The sequence below is a fragment of the Gymnogyps californianus genome, chromosome 18 (genome assembly GCF_018139145.2).
Source record: "Gymnogyps californianus isolate 813 chromosome 18, ASM1813914v2, whole genome shotgun sequence".
Taxonomy (NCBI): Eukaryota; Metazoa; Chordata; class Aves; order Accipitriformes; family Cathartidae; genus Gymnogyps; species Gymnogyps californianus.
This window is the reverse complement of record NC_059488.1, coordinates 9,519,441-9,537,557: the sequence shown is the minus strand read 5'-3', so window position 1 is coordinate 9,537,557 and position 18,117 is coordinate 9,519,441. Positions and strand designations below refer to the sequence as shown.

Below are 18,117 nucleotides of genomic sequence, written 5' to 3'. Positions count from 1 at the left end.
CCCGCCTCTCCGGAGCGGCTTAGCCCCGCCCCTTTCCCCGCCCACCCCATGCCCCGGGGTCAGTGCGGCTGCGCAGTGCCGCCTGCCCCGCACACGCGTGACCCCGCGCCGGGAGGCAGCGAGGCTACCGGGTGACGGCAAGATGGCGGTCGCCATGGCGTGGCTGCGGCGGGGCGCCTGGGGCCCGGCCCGGCGGTGAGCATGGGCGGGGAGGGAGGGGGATGCAGCGCCCGGTACCGGCCGCGGGGGAGGTGCTGCCGGGGCGCCCGGCCTCGCTGACGGCGGCTCCCGCTGTCCCGCAGGTACGGGCTGGCGGCCGGCCGGAGCTATAGCGGCGGCGGCGCCTACCCCAGCGTGTCGCTGACCTGCCCGCTGCCCGGCGTGCCCAAGGCGGTCTTCGCGGCGGCTGAGGGCCGGGAGCGGTTCGAGACGCGGGTGACGGTGCTGGAGAACGGGCTGCGGGTCGCCTCCCAGAAGAAGTTCGGGCAGTTCTGCACCGTGGGCCGTGAGTACCCGAGCCGGGCAAGGGGGAAGTGGGGGGGGGCACCGGGCCGTGCCACTGCCCCGGCCTCAGCTGGCCTGGCCAGGGATGCAGCGGTGAGACTTCACCTCCCCCGGTAGCTGGGTGCCTGGCCTGTGTATAAGGACCGGGGTGGGGGTAAAAGTCACGCTGACTTCTTGTCTTCTTAACGCCAGTTCTTATAAATTCGGGATCAAGACATGAAGCGAAATATCTCAGTGGCATCTCTCACTTCTTGGAAAAGCTGGCCTTCTCCGTGAGTACCGTACTTGTCGTAGCGGGGTCCCGGAGTCTGTGTGAAACACCGTAAATCTGCACAGCAGTGAGTGACGGGGGGAGCGAGAGAGAGCAGCTGAGAGCAGGGCCTGCTCCTCGCAGCGGCACTGTGGGTTTGATCTGTTTAAATAGATGGTGATGGTATTCCTAGTTAATTATTGTGACCGTAATTATATTTTGAAAGTAAGTCGTTGTGCTTTCATCTCCAAGATCAGCGAGTATTTAGTAAACCATTTGATTTAAAGAATGTAGAAGATGCTTGTTCTGGGTTGCACTGAAGGGTTATAAACAGTTATTGCTTTACTAATAACACTGGTATCTTCTTTTTTAGTCCACAGCTCAGTTTGGCAGCAAAGATGAAATTCTCCTCACCTTAGAAAAGCATGGGGGCATTTGTGACTGCCAGGCATCGAGGTATGATGCTCTTTGTGCTCTGTTATCTGAGCGGTTGTAACACTGACAGCAGTATGAGTTGCTTTTTCTGGTGTGTGGCGGCAAAAGCCACTTTGTGTTTCTAAGCAGCAGAAATCCATTTGTGGCAACTGCTAAGAAGCTACAAAAGTGAACCTGAAAGGGTTATAAAAGTCAGTTCTGTTTCCTTTCAAAAGCATTTAATGAGTAATGGTCAAGCAGCTTTATCTGTGATTTCCTGATGCACGTTTACTGAACGATCGTAGAAGTGAATTCTCAATGCAGAACCTGTCTGCTTGTGTTGCAGGGACACCATAATGTACGCTGTTTCTGCCGATGCCAAAGGCCTGGACACAGTGGTCAACTTGCTGGCTGATGTAGCACTACAGCCCAGGTTATCAGGTCTGGGAACATAAATCTCTGTCTCAAAAAAAAGACTCCCAGCGCATGACTTGCTATTAGATTTCAGAATTCTTCATTAGGTTGTGCTCATCAAGACGTTATCATGTAGCAGTTGGGTATTTTGCATGGTGGTTGTTATCTATCTGTTGCATTCTTTCTTATTACAGATGAAGAAATTGAGATGACTCGAACGGCTATACGATTTGAGCTTGAAGACTTGAATATGAGACCTGATCCAGAGCCTCTGCTCACAGAAATGATCCATGCGGTAAAACGCTGAAAAGTCTATTCTTGTGTGCAGCCCCCTGTATGAGACATGCTGCATTCTCTTCCTCAGTTTTTCCTCAACTTCAGGGTTTATTTTAGACTATTCTGAAAACAGATTTTTCTGTCGTTGTTAGATTTCAGTGGTGGGAGAATTTTGCTGTACCCTCCACTTTGAAATCCTACGTTCTACACACGTGAAAAATTTTAACCTAAACTAAAACTATCTATAACTTATCTTTGCTGACATGGGTGACACCACGTTGTTGAGTTACGCTGACATTAGTGAAATAATGCTCAGCTCTTCCTCTCGTACATGTCTCAAACAGGTAGGCATGATCCTAAAACAGAAGGAGAAGGTGTAGATGGCAGGGGATGAAGTAATATTTGTTACTTTAATGTATCTGTTTCCTTTTAGGCAGCCTACAGAGACAATACAGTTGGACTGAACAGGTTCTGCCCAGTGGAAAATACTGACAAAATTGATCGAGAAGTCCTGCATTCGTACCTGCGCAACTACTATACGCCGGACAGGATGGTGCTGGCCGGGGTGGGAATCGAGCACGAGCAGTTAGTGGAGTGTGCGAAGAAACATCTGCTTGGAGCTGAGCCGGTGTGGGGCAGCGGGCAGACCAAGGACGTGGACAGATCTGTGGCTCAGTACACGGGAGGCATTGTCAAGGTAAAGGGAAGGTGGAGGTGGCATCATGCCTCTTCCTGTCTGTTGGAGGTGCAGATTTGGACTTCAACTGATTTCTCTATAGGCTTTGCTTTTCTGAAATTACATACTGTTCATGAATATGAGCCAAAACTGGCCATGACAGCCATTATCTGGGTGACAGGTTAGTTATTGGGAATGTATCAAGCTGGATACAACAGAGGTGAAAATCGGTCCTAATAATTTGTCTGCCCTTCCCACAGGTTGAAAAAGATATGTCAGATGTGAGTCTGGGCCCTACTCCCATCCCAGAGCTTACCCACATCATGATTGGGTTAGAAAGCTGCTCATTTTTAGTAAGTATCAACCTAAAATCCTTTGTTTTGGGTGCCCTGTGCTTGAAGAATCCCAGAATACTCTCTCATTATGTAAACATTGACACTCTTGCTGCTGATGCTGCAAGTACAGACGAGCAGCTTTTTCACTGACAATTTGATGAAGGCACTGACCTTTACGCTCTTCTTGTGCCATGTTTCTTTCTGACTCTTTTTCTCCCTCTTTACTCAGCCCAGACCCTTGAGAGCTCTGCTATTAGCTGACTGAATTTCTTGTTGCAATTCAGGAGGAAGATTTCATTCCCTTTGCGGTATTAAACATGATGATGGGAGGTGGTGGCTCTTTTTCAGCTGGAGGGCCTGGCAAGGGCATGTTCACCCGACTGTATCTCAATGTGCTCAACAGGTTGGTTTGCCTTTCTGTTTAAGGGATAGCAGAAACAGTCTTCTCTAGCAGGTTCACATGGAAGGCTTCATCTTTTGAAAGCCAACGCCCCCAGGTTTTACATCAGCTTATTCTGCTTGAAATATGTGGGACTGATTTGTTAGCGGGCATTTCGAGAGGGTGAAAGTGAAGGGCAGAAGTGACGAAGAATCCTGTCTTCCTCCACTAGCCCCCCAACCCATCCTTTAATCAGGGGGTATTAACAGAATTGGCAGTAGGTACCAGTAGTACTGCTCTGTATTGTTCTGGGTTCGGTCTCAAGGATGCAAGCGGAGAGAAGGACGTAGATGGCACATGCAGAAATTGTCAGAGGCAGGGACTGACGATTCTCACTGGCACTGCTGAGAATCCTGAAAATGTGCTAGGAGGGGACTTGCTGTCCGTGTTTGTTTGATTTTTACATTTAAATTCTGTTTTTTCAACTTTTAAATACTGTTTGTGTACTCACAGGCACCACTGGATGTATAATGCAACCTCTTACCACCACAGTTATGAGGATACAGGTCTCCTCTGTATACATGCCAGTGCAGATCCAAAACAGGTACATAGTCCTGTATTCAAAGACAGGTGTCCTTAAAAAGTAATCGCATCGCTTATTACCAGACAGTAATGTTAACAGAATAAGCATTGTTCTAATCTTCTTTCAATTATCTTTTTTTCCTAGGTTCGAGAGATGGTGGAAATCATCACAAGAGAATTCATTCTAATGGCAGGAGCAGTAGGAGAGGTCAGCAGCCTAACTTGCTGACTATGCAGATGGTCTTTGAGCTGCAATAATGCATTGCACTTGGCCTTGCTAGAATGAATGTTACGTATGTTACGTATTTCTGTAAAAGAATAGAGTCACTTCAGCAACACATTCACAAAGAGGAGGAAGGTGTTTGCACAACTCGTGTTATCTTGTATTAGAGAGCAGCAGCCAGACTTTTTTGAACATCTATTGGTATTTGCTGCTCATTTACAGGTAGAACTTGAGCGAGCAAAGACGCAGCTGAAGTCCATGCTCATGATGAACCTTGAGTCTCGGCCAGTTATCTTTGAAGATGTGGGAAGGCAAGTGTTGGCAACAAACACAAGGAAGCTACCTCATGAGCTCTGTGCCCTGATCAGTGAGTAGACAATGCTTTTTCCTTGCCTCGACTGAATTGTAGGTACAGTTGGGGCGGGGCAACTTACAACATATTCTTGTAGCACAGATCAATTGCCTTAGAAAGCCTGGGGGCATAAATACTACAGATACATATTTCAAACTGATCTTCTCAATTGCTTGCAAGCTAGTGCAATGCTTATTTTTGTCAGAAGGAAGGAAAAAACAGAAGCATGGTAGAGAAGATCTAGAGTTAGTGATTGGTTTTCTGAGCACGGGGTCTGACTCAGCATCATAATAAAGCTGCTTTGTGCTGTTTAGAATGTAGTTGTCACTATTCTGGCTTCTTTTCCTTTTCTGCAGGTCAGGTGAAATCTACTGATATCAAGAGAGTGGTCACTAAGATGCTTCATAAAAAACCAGCTGTGGCTGCACTGGGTGACTTAACAGATTTGCCCACTTATGAACACATCCAGACGGCACTTTCCAGTAAGGATGGGCGACTCCCTCGGATGTACCGGCTCTTCCGATAAAGCACTGCATTGTGCACGTGTCTGACAGACTTGCTTCTTTTTTAATATGTTTTTGAGATTATAATATTGCTGCAAGCCTTTCCCCCCATCTTTCCACGCATACTGTGCAAACATGGAGCTATGCTACAGCTGAACAAAGCTGCTTCAGAACGCTGGACTGTGAAGAGCTCATTATGTTGGGCTTAAAGGCCCACCCTGGCTCTGGATGAGTACTTTGACCCTCTGAGTAGGTTACAAGAGAAGATGGGTGTATACAGCCTTCTCTTGGCACTGGGGAGAACATAGCAAACCAAAATATTCATCACTACAACTGAAAGCATGTCTCTGAGAAGTCAGTCACTGCTGTGTGTTACCACGTAATCGTATCAGCAGTAGAGGTGGGGCTGTCACACTGGAGGTCCTGGGGTGTCCCCTTGTTGAGGAACGTGGTGGCCTGTTAAAGAGCTTGGCTTCCATAGGTGAATTCAAAGAATATCTATAGCTGTTACCAAGGTGAACAAAGACTTGGTCAAACGGAATTAGGAAAATACTAGTTATTATCCATCTGAAGTTAGGCAACAAGTTTCCTGCAGTCCAGGTTTTGTTACAAGCATCACGGATCCATTTCATCAGTGTAATTTACCATCTGCAGTACTACTACAAGTAAGTCACATGCCTGGAAATAACTCCATAATTTTGCTAGAGCTCAGAGGAAAGTAGACCTATGGCATAACCAACAGTTTCTGGGGAGTCCACAGAGCTACTGTGCATAATGCTACGGGGACACTTACTGTAGAATTAAAGCAATCCTATTCTTTAGGTTTTTCACTTGCAAGTGAACTATGCTAAAGAATAAAAGTTCTTTTACTCCAGAGTTGGTATCCAAACAGGAAGTTATTAAAGGAGTTGCTGCTGCACCCTACTTTCTTCAAATGGTCACACAGATGAACTTAAGGCCTTGCAAAAAGAAGACAGAATCGTCAGTCTCAGAGCAGAGATGGAGCTCAGCTAGGAGTCAAGATCAACAAAATGATGTTCAGAAAGCTCAGGATCTTGAAAGCAACTGATACGAAGCTAAGTGCCATGCATTTGATATACTGAAGAAATGGAGACCCAAAAGAAAGGAAATAAAACATCTGATTTACATAATCCCCTAACATAGGGACTTAAAAATTTAGACAGCTGCATTGCAGCACTTCACTGGCTCAATGTGCATTGTAAGGAGCAATCAAACTGGGAGCGGAACACTGTGAGGCAGCTATTGCCTGCTTTATCCCCATACCTTTCCTCATGCAACTAGAAGAAAACATGTTGCATTGCTTCTTGTGGAACCCACAGTATGGACGTCCTATTCAGTTGTTGTATCTGTTTGTAAGAAAATAAAGAGACCTTTAAATGACTGGAGCAAGTAGTAAGAGTTCTGAAATTCATCAACGAATGGCTGGGTTTCTTGAACTGGCAGGTGAAGTGTGCTTTGTTTGTTCAATGCAAATGATCCTAAAGAAATCTGTCCCGCTCTTCCAGCTGAAGACAAATGGCTCAGGTCACCCAAACGGTTAGCATGCATCACACAGTCAAAGAACTCTAGTTCGGACAACCTTGCAATAAGAGCTGGTTCTCATGTAAGGTATTGCATTAATTTATTTTTATTCCTTTAAAAAGAAAGGAAATCCAAATACCTGATGGCTACAGACAGGTCAGTGCCATAAATGTTTGTACCGCCGAACAGAAGCTCTGTCTTGGACAGGTTGCATAGTTAGCAGCACTTCCTCCAAGTTGTCTGCACGGTGTTTTATGTACTAAGGTGATTAATGATCCAGCCGATCTGTGCCCATGAAGAGTTTTTAAGTATTAGCTGTACTTAACATTTTACCAGTGCCATACTGGTCCATGTAGTATGTTTAGCCTTAAGACAACACTACTTCAAAAATAGCAAGTTATTCACAGTTCACTGAATTGGAAAAATAAAAGGAATTAACTGTAATCAGAGGTAATGGAACTGCACTGATCTGACTTGCTGCAGTTTCTCTGCATACTTCCCTAGTACTCACTTGACACCGTAATCACTTTGGTGAAGCATTACACAGTAGCTGTACTCAGACCATTATTTTCAACTCAAGTGTCCTGCTGCTGAAAGCAGGTAGTGTTTTATCACGCCTGGGGAGGGCAAGCGAGTTAAGGAAGGGATTGTTTCAAGCAGTCTCAACAGCAAAATACATGGTGTGAGAGGTTGATATTTACCCCCTTAGTAACAGAAGGCCTATAGAATGATTATTGAAAGGCAATGTTTCTACAGTTCAAATGTACAGTAGTACATTCGCACAGATCTTGCTGTAGAGGACCAAAAAAGCCCAACACAGGAGCACCATCCTTACACAGAACTGCCCGAGTCCCCTAACTGGTCCCTGTTACGCATTTTACAGAATACCGTACACTTCGCTACAGATAAGAAGGAAAAAAACCAACCCCACAACGTATGTAAGCTAACCAGATCAAATCAAACAGACAAACAAAAATTTCCACCTTTCTGCAGGCTTTTCTTAGGTCCCCTGCCCCGAGTCATGCCAATTCCAGAAGCTGTGCCCCCTGTATGGAGTCATCTTAGAACCAAGAGACAGCACTCGGTTGGTTCCAAAGACAGTATGGTTAAAAATACATCAATTAATTACATCTGTTGGGATGGATGTCCTAAATAACTGACTCCATTTTCTTCAGCAAAAGCACTTGAGCTACATGGATTAGCTCATGCAAATGAATCCAGGATGAGGTTTAAGACATTCTTCACAAGCCACAGCAACTGCCAGAGGTGCTTAAGCAGACAATTCCCTGCAGAGTTTGCCATGGCCTGAAATCCTCTTTCTGGGCACCTCTAACACAAGCATTGTAGAGTTCTCAGCTCAGGAAATGCTACATATGCTGCTGGATTTTTGGTCCTTTTGCTCTTGCCGTTTCTGAAGTTCCCTTGTAATCCGCCTCTTTATTCCGATTAAATAGAGTTCTCTGTCAAACTGCCCTGCAGCAAGTGGAATGCTACAATATAAACACAAGCAATTAGATCAGGGCACAAACACATTCTTCTTGTTTGCCCAACATTTCCCAACTAGTTCATACAACAAAGGCCAGAAACCTAATTTTTACTTTCTTAAGATGTTCAGCTACTGCTGTGGGAGAAAATGGGTAAAACAAAGTTGTTCTTCCACAGCAACAAGCTAAGGTTTTTCACGATACATTTAAATGAAGAAAATACTGGTTGTAAAAGGCAAATGTACTTCCAATTCAAGCATGAACGTGTCTGCATTCATAAGAGGCATACATGGAGGACATTCTTTATGACCCTAAACCAAAAAACACTCATTTGAAAAGCTAAACTAGCTTACTGTTAGGTTGGTGTATTTGCTGGTATGGTTCATGCACAACAGTTCTTACCTTGGTCTGTTGTAGAGAGGCCAGAAGGAAACCCTAGCAGCCCAGCTTCACAGACTCTGCAATACTTCTATTTAATGGGTATTTAATACCCATAAACAAAAAAATCCCAATTCTAATTGCACTGCTGATCAAGTGCTTTGAGAAATCACCATTTTCTAGATACCTGGGTCTTGAAATCCCTGACCATGCTGCTCACAGAAAAGAGACTAACTAAATTTCAGTGACTTAACCAAATTTTCTAAGGAGTTCTACTAGCACGACAGCCCACAGTAGGTCATCAAGAACTTGGAGGATCTCAAAATACTCCACTGACATACAACTATATTGAAATGCAGCCACCACTGGGGAGGGAAAACAGCATTGATTCCAAAGAGAGAAGAGGAACAGAAGAGGAGAGCTGTCCATGCTGACAGGAAAAACAGAGGGCTGCATCTCAGATAAAACACAGATTTATAGTCAACTGCAATGGACTCTGTTTATCTCCCTCAGGAGGATTAAGGGACCTGGCAGCAGGGATTTCAGATGTCAGTGCAAGGTCTAAGCGCTCTTACTGCTCTGACCACTGAGAGCATATATTGGGTAAAAACCAAACAGGCTGCACAGAGCTACATGGGATAAACTCTCTTTCAGGAACTCTCCTGAGGACAAACTCCGAACACGAGCATATCCTCAGGATCACTGGAGCCATGTGCCATCATACAGAGTGGCATAAGGAGGTACTAACTTGTCTCTGCCAGGCCTCACTTTCACACGAAACAAGGCAAATACAGGCCGATGGTCTGAAGTTTTGATCACAGGACAAGATGAGTACTTGACAGCATGGATGTCATCTCTGTACCGACTGCGGTATACAACTCGATCCTGGGAGGCAGAGAGAGAGGGGAGACTGATGGTAACTCCCTTTGCACATCAACCCTGGAAAGAAGCACTGGTTCACAAGAGACAAATCCATTCATTTATCACACTTTAGTGATTGTTCTTCATTTTTGTTTCTATTTATCACACTCCACTTAGTGAAATTAAGTGTCTTGGACAGGGATACATTCATGAAGAATGTGTGTCTGATCCCAATAGCGGTTCTGTGCCCAGCTCTGGGCACAGGGGAGGATGCACTGGAACAGGATGTAAGGCAGAGAAAATAAGATTAGCAGCCTGTGCCAAACTCTCCCTGTGCTCACAGATTCAACAATCCTTTCTTCCAAACCAATTGCACATGCCCTGTTGCCCTTAAGCAACAAATCTCAGCACGACTGTATCTCATGCAGACCAACTGTGGAAGGCAGCTTTTTCTCGCAGGTGAGAATCCCCTTTGGAGGCAGATGTGAGGCTGAGCAGCCCTTCCGAGCACGCTGCTCTGAAATCATCCCTTACCGTGTAGGAAGGAGTCCTTTGTTTGGAAGTGGTGTCATAGCTGTCCTTTCCTATGTCGAACTTGTAGGAAGGACGGAAATGAATGTCAGCCTCTTGGAATCCTTTGAAAATAGACCCTGTAAGGGAAGGAGAGAACAACATGAACAACAAATTCCTCCTTCGCAAGAACATGGCACGCTTTCTGCATTTATGCAACACTGCTTAACTAATGCTGGCTAGGAACTGCAGCCATGTACATACTATAAAAACCTGGGCTTGGGCTCTGGGAAGGGAGCAAGCTCAAGTTCTTACACAGTGAGGATAAAAAATAGCCAGTGGCTATTTAAACAAAAAACACTTGGTACATGCACTTCCCCTTCCATTGAAGCTCATGATGCTTTGCAAATGCTAGTTATTCAGATCTAAATGCCCTTGACGCTGTGAGAGAATGATGCCCAGTTTACAGAGGAGTCGGACGAAACAGAGCAGTAAATGGCTTGGGAGATTACACTATATATAGCAAAATGCTATAGCAAAAGGTCCCTTGTATAGACTGCCACTGTATTTGACAACTGCTGACTTCCTTTTTTAGGGAACTTAACGAGAGAAAGCAGGAAAGGTCTCTAGGAAATAGGGATTTGGCTGTAATTATTTCTGTGTGTAGATATCTTTGTTCCTGGAGACCAGGGAGAAAAACAGCTGTCCCTCACCCCTACTCATTTCACTAGTAAGCTGGTCATACGCCAGTAGCTTGGACATGTCTGTTTCCGGGTTCTGGTTCAAGATGGAATCCACAGTCTCACGATCCTTATTTAGTCGGAAGTTGAAGTCACCAAACCAGAATACTTCATCAAACCGAGTTGTGACATCACCTGCAAATTCAAGCCAGAAGTGTCAGTATAAAGGTAAACATCCTGAAATTTCTGAAAGCAAAAAAAAAAAAAACAACCCAAACTTTTCTTCCCTGAATCTCTTTTTGACTTTTGAGGTAAATTAAAGTATTTGATATAGCTACCCGCTCATTAAAATGAAACTCACTTAATTCTTTCGAAGTGAGAGCTGTATGATGCATAGCTTACTGAGAGTGCTGCTAGCTATCTTCAAGGAACAGGCATAAATTCTTTCTTTTTACTACCAGGAGATACAATACTTGAGCATGTTTTCTGCCTGTGACCATCACAGAATGTGGTAATAAAAAAAACAGTACAAAATAGAACAGAAATTTTAAAAAATCATAGAAAAAGCTGAAAAGAGACCAAACTACCTATAGGACCTAAAAAAAGTATGAACACAAAAACCTAATGCCACACTGCAGATAAAGAGTAAACTCATCTTTCTAGAAAAAGGGCTTAGCTATATATCCAGATGTCATGTTAACAGCACAGTATTAAGAAACAATAATGGAATTTGGCAAACGGTACGCTGACCTGTGTATATGCAAATTGAAATAATGTTCCTTCTCTTAAGTTTTGAAATAAAGTAATTTCTACTTGTTCTAGAAAACACTTGGAAAGTGAAACACATCCATAATATTGATAAAAATTACACTAAAATATCTTATTGCTGTTCTGAGGAAAAATACATGACATGAAAATGCCTTTTGAATTTTCTCTCTCCCCCTCCATTTCAACTTCTTCTCTCAAATTCTCCCCAAAACTACACCCCACCTAAAAAAAAAAATCACGTGAATACCAACCGTCCTCAGACAAAAAGACCTGTGGTCTCTTTTTATACTGTCTCAAATTAGCACTCTCTCTTCCTTAGTGTAGACTGAAAGACAATGCACAAGCTCTGTTCATTTGGGCTCCCACACAAGCATGGTTTCACACTTACTAGAACTGGAGCGATACGGGTTTGTGTCCGGAACATTCTTGGGAAGTGTAAGGGCTTGAATAGTTTTATTGTAGTCAAGTTTCCTCTCATTCACCTTACTGTCCCCAGCTGAAAGACAGAAATCCCATTGCTGCCAGTGATGCATCATTTTCATTCAATTACCTTTTTTGGTTATAACAGGAGCTTCCAAAAGACATCAGACATTTTCCACATGTAAAATGTAACAGTCTGACCCAGGAGCATACAGACTGAAAAATACTGACAGAAAGTGTGGAGAAAGGGATACAATTGTGCAGAGTTCATTTCTGTTTTTCTAAACACAGCTCTTGTGTAAGTTTGCTACCAAAAAATCCTCCTCCCTTATCGGTCTCAGCTCAGCAATCCTGAGCTTTGACTTCAGTCTGTCCTGCTCCTCTATCCCCCTGCAGCTTTTTTACCTTTGTAAAGCAACCCCCCTCCTCCCTCAATCAGGACACTTCTAAGAAGATTGTAAATGTCTCACATGTGAAGTGGGAGGTGATGAAGAGAAAGGAGGTCCCAAAAAATGTGAAGCAGATTCCCAGAGCACCCTTGGTTTTGATCTGAGATACGATTCGAGTCGTCACTGTGGCATACTCCACTTCTGGAAGGAGAAAAAGAAGCTGCTTTTACTGAAAAGCCTCTAGAGACAGTGAGCAGGAAAGTTAGGCGAGGGACAGCCCTGCAGAAAAGGACAAGACACCCGATGGCAGCAGTCCTTTCACCTCCCCACTCTCCAGCTCTTACTGGACCACACACCTGAGCAGAACCAGATCAGGTCCCTCCGAATGAAGACCGACATGTACAGCACCCCATGTGCAGCAGAGGAGAGCATGACGTAGTGGGGGCCTAGCGTCTCTTGCAGGCGGATCTCCCACTCTCTTCTGCAGGGAAGAACAACAGCTGGATCACAAGGACAGTACAAGAGACAATAACCAGGAAAGGAAATCAGCACTGTGAAAACAGAGCAATCCCTCTGATAAAGAACATCATAAGCGTAAGCAAAACCTCCACTGCCACAGCGATGCTGCAGTGGAGGCTGGTCAGTTTGACATGTAACTCCACACATGCCATGCGGCAGGCTCTGCATGTTGGTGAGAGAGTATTCCTGCCACTGCACCGAGCAGCTTGTAAATCTGAGGAAAAGAGAGTCCCACTGGGAAGGTACCCTAAAAAAGCAGAGTCTGACATGAGGCTTCAACCTGCTCTTCTAGGGTTGGTCAATCTCGGACAGACTAGAAATTTGCAGCAAGGTACTACTACTGAGCACGTGGCTGCTAACGCTAACAGCCAGCCCACGAGCCAGCTCACAGCCGGCTCAGATCTACGGTAAGATGCCCACAGAAATCAGACAGGAGTTTTGCTGTTAGCTGCCCTGACAACAGGACCAAGGTCTGTATTTACAGATTCTTGTGACATTTTCCTCTAAAACTCATTTCCCCTGGTGCTCGTGCAATGGAATTCAGAGTCTTATTAAATGGGTTGTTTCTTGAAAATGTTAAGAATATGATGGAGACTATTTCCAGACTAATTAAAAACAAAGTAATTAGTTAACAATAGAAGAGGATGGTTCATTACATTGTTTTTGCTACCTGTCTGGACAGCCTTCTTGAACCCCAATGACATACATGTCCTGGGCATAGTCAGGATCTGTTGGTAATAAGAAGTCATCCAGATTCGCTGGAAGTTCCTATTATTTAAAAAAAAAAAAGAAAAAAAAGATAAAATAGCAATATTAGTTATGCAAAGATTTACTAGAAAAGTATAATAAAAGTCCAGGCTAAGCTACAAGTTCCAGAGCATATGCAAACAATTCAGGCTTCAAACAAATAGGTTAAGGGATAACACTAAAAATTCCCCTTCCCAAAGGCAGACTTCAACTGCTGTCGCTCCAGCAGTGACCAAGATTCCACAGTTCAGCCATGTGGGCCAGTAACGTGATGTTTCTAATTTCCCGTGATGCTTACTTTTTACCAAGCTCACAGGCTATTTACTGATCACCCCAGGGGTTGCTTGTGTTCTTCCAAGCATAGCTTCTCAGTCACCTGGTAGAATCAATCTATGTAAAGATGTAGGCAGGAGGCTGTGTTCTTTATCAGAGATATTCTTGTCATAAGCACTAAATCGTCAGTCATCTTCACATCACCCTAATTGCAACGGAGCGTAAAGGAGCTGCCACAAAAAGCCAGAGGGGCACTAGCAAGCTCACTGTTTTCACACCCAGTATCTGAGGAACCCCGTTACAACGACTCTCTAACTAAGATGAACATGCATGAGAGGGCCTTGTAATTTGATAAAGACTATGAACTCAGGTTGACGAGAAACAGTGTCATGAACAAAAAAAAAAAACATCGCACCAGTCCTTGCGGTAAAGTTGGGGTAACTTTACCACTGCCAAAAGACCTGTGGAGACTTATGTGCACATACCTTCTGACCCTGCATGTTCCAGGTGGCCACAAAAATTCCAATATTCCGATCAGGAAAATATCTGCTAAGTTCTTCTGCTCCCAGTAAGGCACCATTCGCCAGAAGGCTGCCTTCCAAATAGCTTCTGTGAACAGAAGACCCATAAAAGAGCATCTAAGGAAACAGCATGACAGTTGGAATAATGATTTGTAACACTTGAATCTTGAGTTAATCAAGAACATACCTTTAGCTCAAGAAAATGACATTTAGTATTTATATATTGTTCTGCTTGCCTGAAGTTCCTTATGAAGTTCCAGCCCTTATAGAGTTCATGGATCATGCAAGAAAACAAAACTAAAACCAGCCTTTTCAAAGCCAGGACACAAGTATGATAGCAAGACTGATGCTGCACAGGTTCTGTGATGAGAAGACTGAAGCCATCCAAAGTCTTCAATCCCCCTAGTACTTACTGCAGACACCAAATGAAGAGATTGGTTTGACATTTGAGTATCTTGAAGCAGCTCAGTTTACTTACAACATGAAAATAGCTCCACCATTCCCAGTGTTCTGGCACCAAGTTGCTCCTAACCAAGGATTCAAATTCACATTTTTCCTTCAATTCAGCTCATCAAATTAGCTTTCAAGTAAACCATTTATTGAGCCTGAGGTCTAAAAGAATATCACATTCAAAAAGGATAGATCTGCCTCCCACCACCTGCCTCTCCAAAGAACACGCTGCTTACAAAAGCAAGGGGTATCGGCAAAAGGACTGCAAGTTGAATAAGCATTTTTAATCTTGCTTAAGCTCTGTAAATAATGACGACAGCATGATGTCAGGGAATGCCGCACAACCCACTGGTCTACCCAGCTGCCCACCTGACTCCAACAGCTTTGCAGAGGGAAATGAAAGAAAACCCCTCATGGCAATCAAGTAACAATCTATCTTTGGGGCTTTTTTACCAGTTAGTAACACTTCAATTTATCTCAGAATTATTTTCCCCTGTACCACTGACTCCCACTCTTTGGATCAATGATCAGATTTATGCCTCAAGGTCTTGCAGACTGTTGTGTATCTATAACATACAACCTTTAGCTGACCACTTGGTATTCTTTACGTTTTAACATGTTTCCTGACCTGCAGTATTATCAATAATACTAGTTGCAGAGTTCCGTGCCGTGTGCTGGCAGGTCTTCACAAATAGAGGGTCTGCAGCCAACCCAAGAAGAGGATTCGATACACTAGCAAGCAGACTAGTATATTCCTGTCAGTTCCCTCGAATCAACAATCTAAACTTAACTAAGAATGAAGACAAATGAGAAACCAGAGCAAGAGGTCAGGGCCAAACTAGGAGAAAGTCCTGAGATCTGAGCGGAATCACACTCTTCCTCAAGAGATTCCTGGAAAAGCTGGGGCAGAGGAGCTCCTGTGGGACACTGAAGCAGTTCACAGTACGTGATCTGATCCTGCCAGAAGCCAAATGAGCTCAGCATCTGCAGAGGACCCTCAGCACCTTACAGGATTGTGATAGTACTGCAAGATAATTTCAAGCTAAAATATTTGGGTTTTTTTCCTGCCATTTAACATTTCAGTTCAAGCCCAATGTACTTTTAGATTTAAAAAAAAAAAAAAAAAAATTCCCAACTGTTAGCATGCACAGCTACTGTTTCTTAATTTTCAGAACAGATTACTTGAATATTACAAGCAAGCTGACAGCAAATCAAACTTCTATTTATGAAAAACAATACCCAGCTGAAAGGAGCAAATACAGAGTATTTGTACTAATCTCTTCATCTTCAAACTGCTTCCAGTCTCTACAGCAGGTTAAACAACAGAGAACAACTTTTCTGCTTTACTGATCGGTCTGAAGTTCCCTGCCTCTGCCCAGCCAGGGTTCTGCAGCGCAGCTGGCTCCTGCTAACACACCCCAAACTTTGCCACAAGAAGCTGGGGGACGTACCTGCTTCGAACATCCTTGGAGCGAATGGGCGTGAGCAGGCTGAATGTAGATTTCATGGAGTCTGTGGAGCAACTATCATAGACCATCCCGTTGCCATGTAGCCTGGTATCGCTCAAGCTGCTGCTTACCCTCCCAAACTTGTGCCGAGAATAATGTCGATAATCCATACAATCTGAGTCAATCCTATTAGCTGTCCTCAGCGTGTGAGAGGCCACATTGAGCTCCATGGGTGGCAGAGGTCGAGCCGGCATTATTTGGGACAGCCGGGGTTTGCCGCCTGCAAACGCTTTCCCCCGCAGAAGCCCACCAAAGGCACTGGAGATCTCGGAGGCTCGTTTTCCCAGGTCGGAGGTGCCTCCTCTGCTCTTCCCCACGGGACTGGCTTCTGAGGCATCTGGTGAACTGTGCAAGGAATTCTGCTGGCAGCACTGATGGCAGGGGCTTGCCCTACCCCTGACAGGAGGGCTGAGGGATGCTTCCTGCAGAGAACCATTTGAGGAACTCGTCTCATTGGGATCAGTCAGACTTTCCTGACTCGTTCTAAACCGCCGCCACCTCCTCCAGCTTTTCTCATCCAGAGAGGCAGCACGCTCCAGCCGGGGTTTCCGAGGAGGCCTTGGAGTGACCGATTTAATTTTCATATTAGCTTTGAGTTCATCTGATAGAAGCCTTAAGGTTTCATTTAAAGAGGTGCCTACACTTGGAGGATCTTCAAAGGTAAGCACCCCATTGCCACCAGCCTCCTTCTTTGCTGCTTTGCCAGCTTTTTTAGCGTGCAGGTCCTGTACTGCTCCACCCTCCGTGCTCTGAGTAACGCATGCCCCTGAGTGCTGTGGAAATCCATTTGGAGTACTCATTCTCCCCCGGGTACCAGCTATGGACACTGCTCCATACAAAAAGTTCCTCACAGTGTAGTTTCCTTCCCTTGCTTACCCCGTAGGTTCACAGGGCTTTGACCAAGCCAGAAAGACATGGAAATTGAAGACAGCTCAGTCTTTAGTTGAGAATGAAGGGCAGGTGTATGTGTAGGCAGATGCATTGTCTGCAAAATTTCAAGAGGTGGGATACCTGGATTTCCCCAAGAAAAACACGTAAGAATGAAGTTATTGAGCTGCGAACTCTGCTCCTGAATCAGAAAGCAAGCTCCTCACAGGACGTCCCTCTAGAACAATCCAAACCTTAACATGACCTTGTCAGAAAACCAATGTTATTTTCTTTTTTTTTCAAGAGCAGAGCAGTGAACTGACTTCCTCGCTGCTGTAGGCATCACAGCTGTGTACAGACTTAAGAAAAGGCTGTGTATACTGTTAGCATGAAAGGAAATGAAAACTGTACATAAATCACAGCTTGTTCTCCTTGCCGTACAGTGAGTCACCAGTACAACCAGCCTCCAGGCTGCCCACAGCACTCGGTGCCAGAGGCCAGGAAATTTCAAGTGATCTCAGCTCCTACCGTGACCTCACAGCGGGGAGATCGCTGCCACCTTTTCTTGCTTTGCGCCAACCCCCAGCCACCGCCGCTGAAACCAAGAACGTATCTGGGGAGTAGTTTTAGGGATACGGAATTGGGGTTCAAGGCAAAGTCCTACTTAGGAGAGGAAGCACCTCATTATTCTGCAGTTATTGCAAACCGAACTTCCCACCTGCAGCGGCACGCTGCGTAGCTCTATACTGGAAATGCAAAATCCTGCTAAAGCACACCAGAACGCTATCTTTGTACCCGAGGTGAAGCCGCCCGCTTTCCCCGCTGACCAGACAGGAGGGATAGCTTCGCCAGCTCCTCACACCTCCCTTTCTCACCGACCCGCTTCGCCACAATGACCGCAGCCCTGACAGCGGCCGCGCCAGCCCTGGGCGAGGAGAGGATGGACGAGGCTCCCCACGGCCGCGGTCACCGACACGCGCGGGCACCGGCGGCCCCGGAGACACCACCCACGGGTCGCCCCCCGCGGACGCGGCACGGACACGCTCACCGCTGAGACACCACTGACCTCCCGGCCCGCGGGGCCCGCTGCCGCCCCGGCGGAGGCCGGCTCCGCTGCGCTGGCCTCGGCGGCACCTCACCCGCCGCTGCGAGGGCGGGACGCGGCCCGGGCCCCCGCCGGCTCCACCCGGGCGCGTCCGCGGCCACTCTTCCCCACAGGGCCTCAAGAGGCCGGGCTGGCAGCTGCCCCGGCCCGGCGGGCGGGCAGGCCGAGCGGGCGGCGGCGGCGGTGG

The 18,117-nt window shown here is 45.6% G+C and overlaps 2 protein-coding genes across 2 annotated transcripts; one reads left to right on the top strand and one right to left on the bottom strand.

Moving 5' to 3' along the window:
* The first annotated feature begins 142 nt into the window (after positions 1 to 142).
* PMPCA (peptidase, mitochondrial processing subunit alpha) lies at positions 143 to 6,308 on the top strand. The gene is made up of 13 exons (XM_050907811.1): positions 143 to 195; positions 303 to 505; positions 697 to 776; positions 1,128 to 1,210; positions 1,515 to 1,609; positions 1,777 to 1,877; positions 2,292 to 2,555; positions 2,795 to 2,887; positions 3,154 to 3,272; positions 3,762 to 3,852; positions 3,976 to 4,038; positions 4,276 to 4,420; positions 4,762 to 6,308. Exons 1-13 carry the CDS (start codon positions 143 to 145, stop codon positions 4,929 to 4,931), a joined length of 1,560 nt encoding a protein of 519 aa, XP_050763768.1. The 3' UTR covers positions 4,932 to 6,308.
* Positions 6,309 to 6,533: 225 nt separating this feature from the next.
* INPP5E (inositol polyphosphate-5-phosphatase E) lies at positions 6,534 to 16,758 on the bottom strand. Its single transcript, XM_050907893.1, has 10 exons — positions 15,902 to 16,758; positions 13,965 to 14,088; positions 13,130 to 13,227; positions 12,297 to 12,421; positions 12,022 to 12,141; positions 11,520 to 11,627; positions 10,397 to 10,558; positions 9,708 to 9,823; positions 9,061 to 9,197; positions 6,534 to 7,940 (listed from the first exon to the last, which is right to left on the bottom strand). The coding sequence occupies exons 1-10, from the start codon at positions 16,756 to 16,758 to the stop codon at positions 7,808 to 7,810; spliced, it is 1,980 nt and encodes a 659-aa protein (XP_050763850.1). The 3' UTR covers positions 6,534 to 7,807.
* Between the last annotated feature and the right edge of the window lie 1,359 nt (positions 16,759 to 18,117).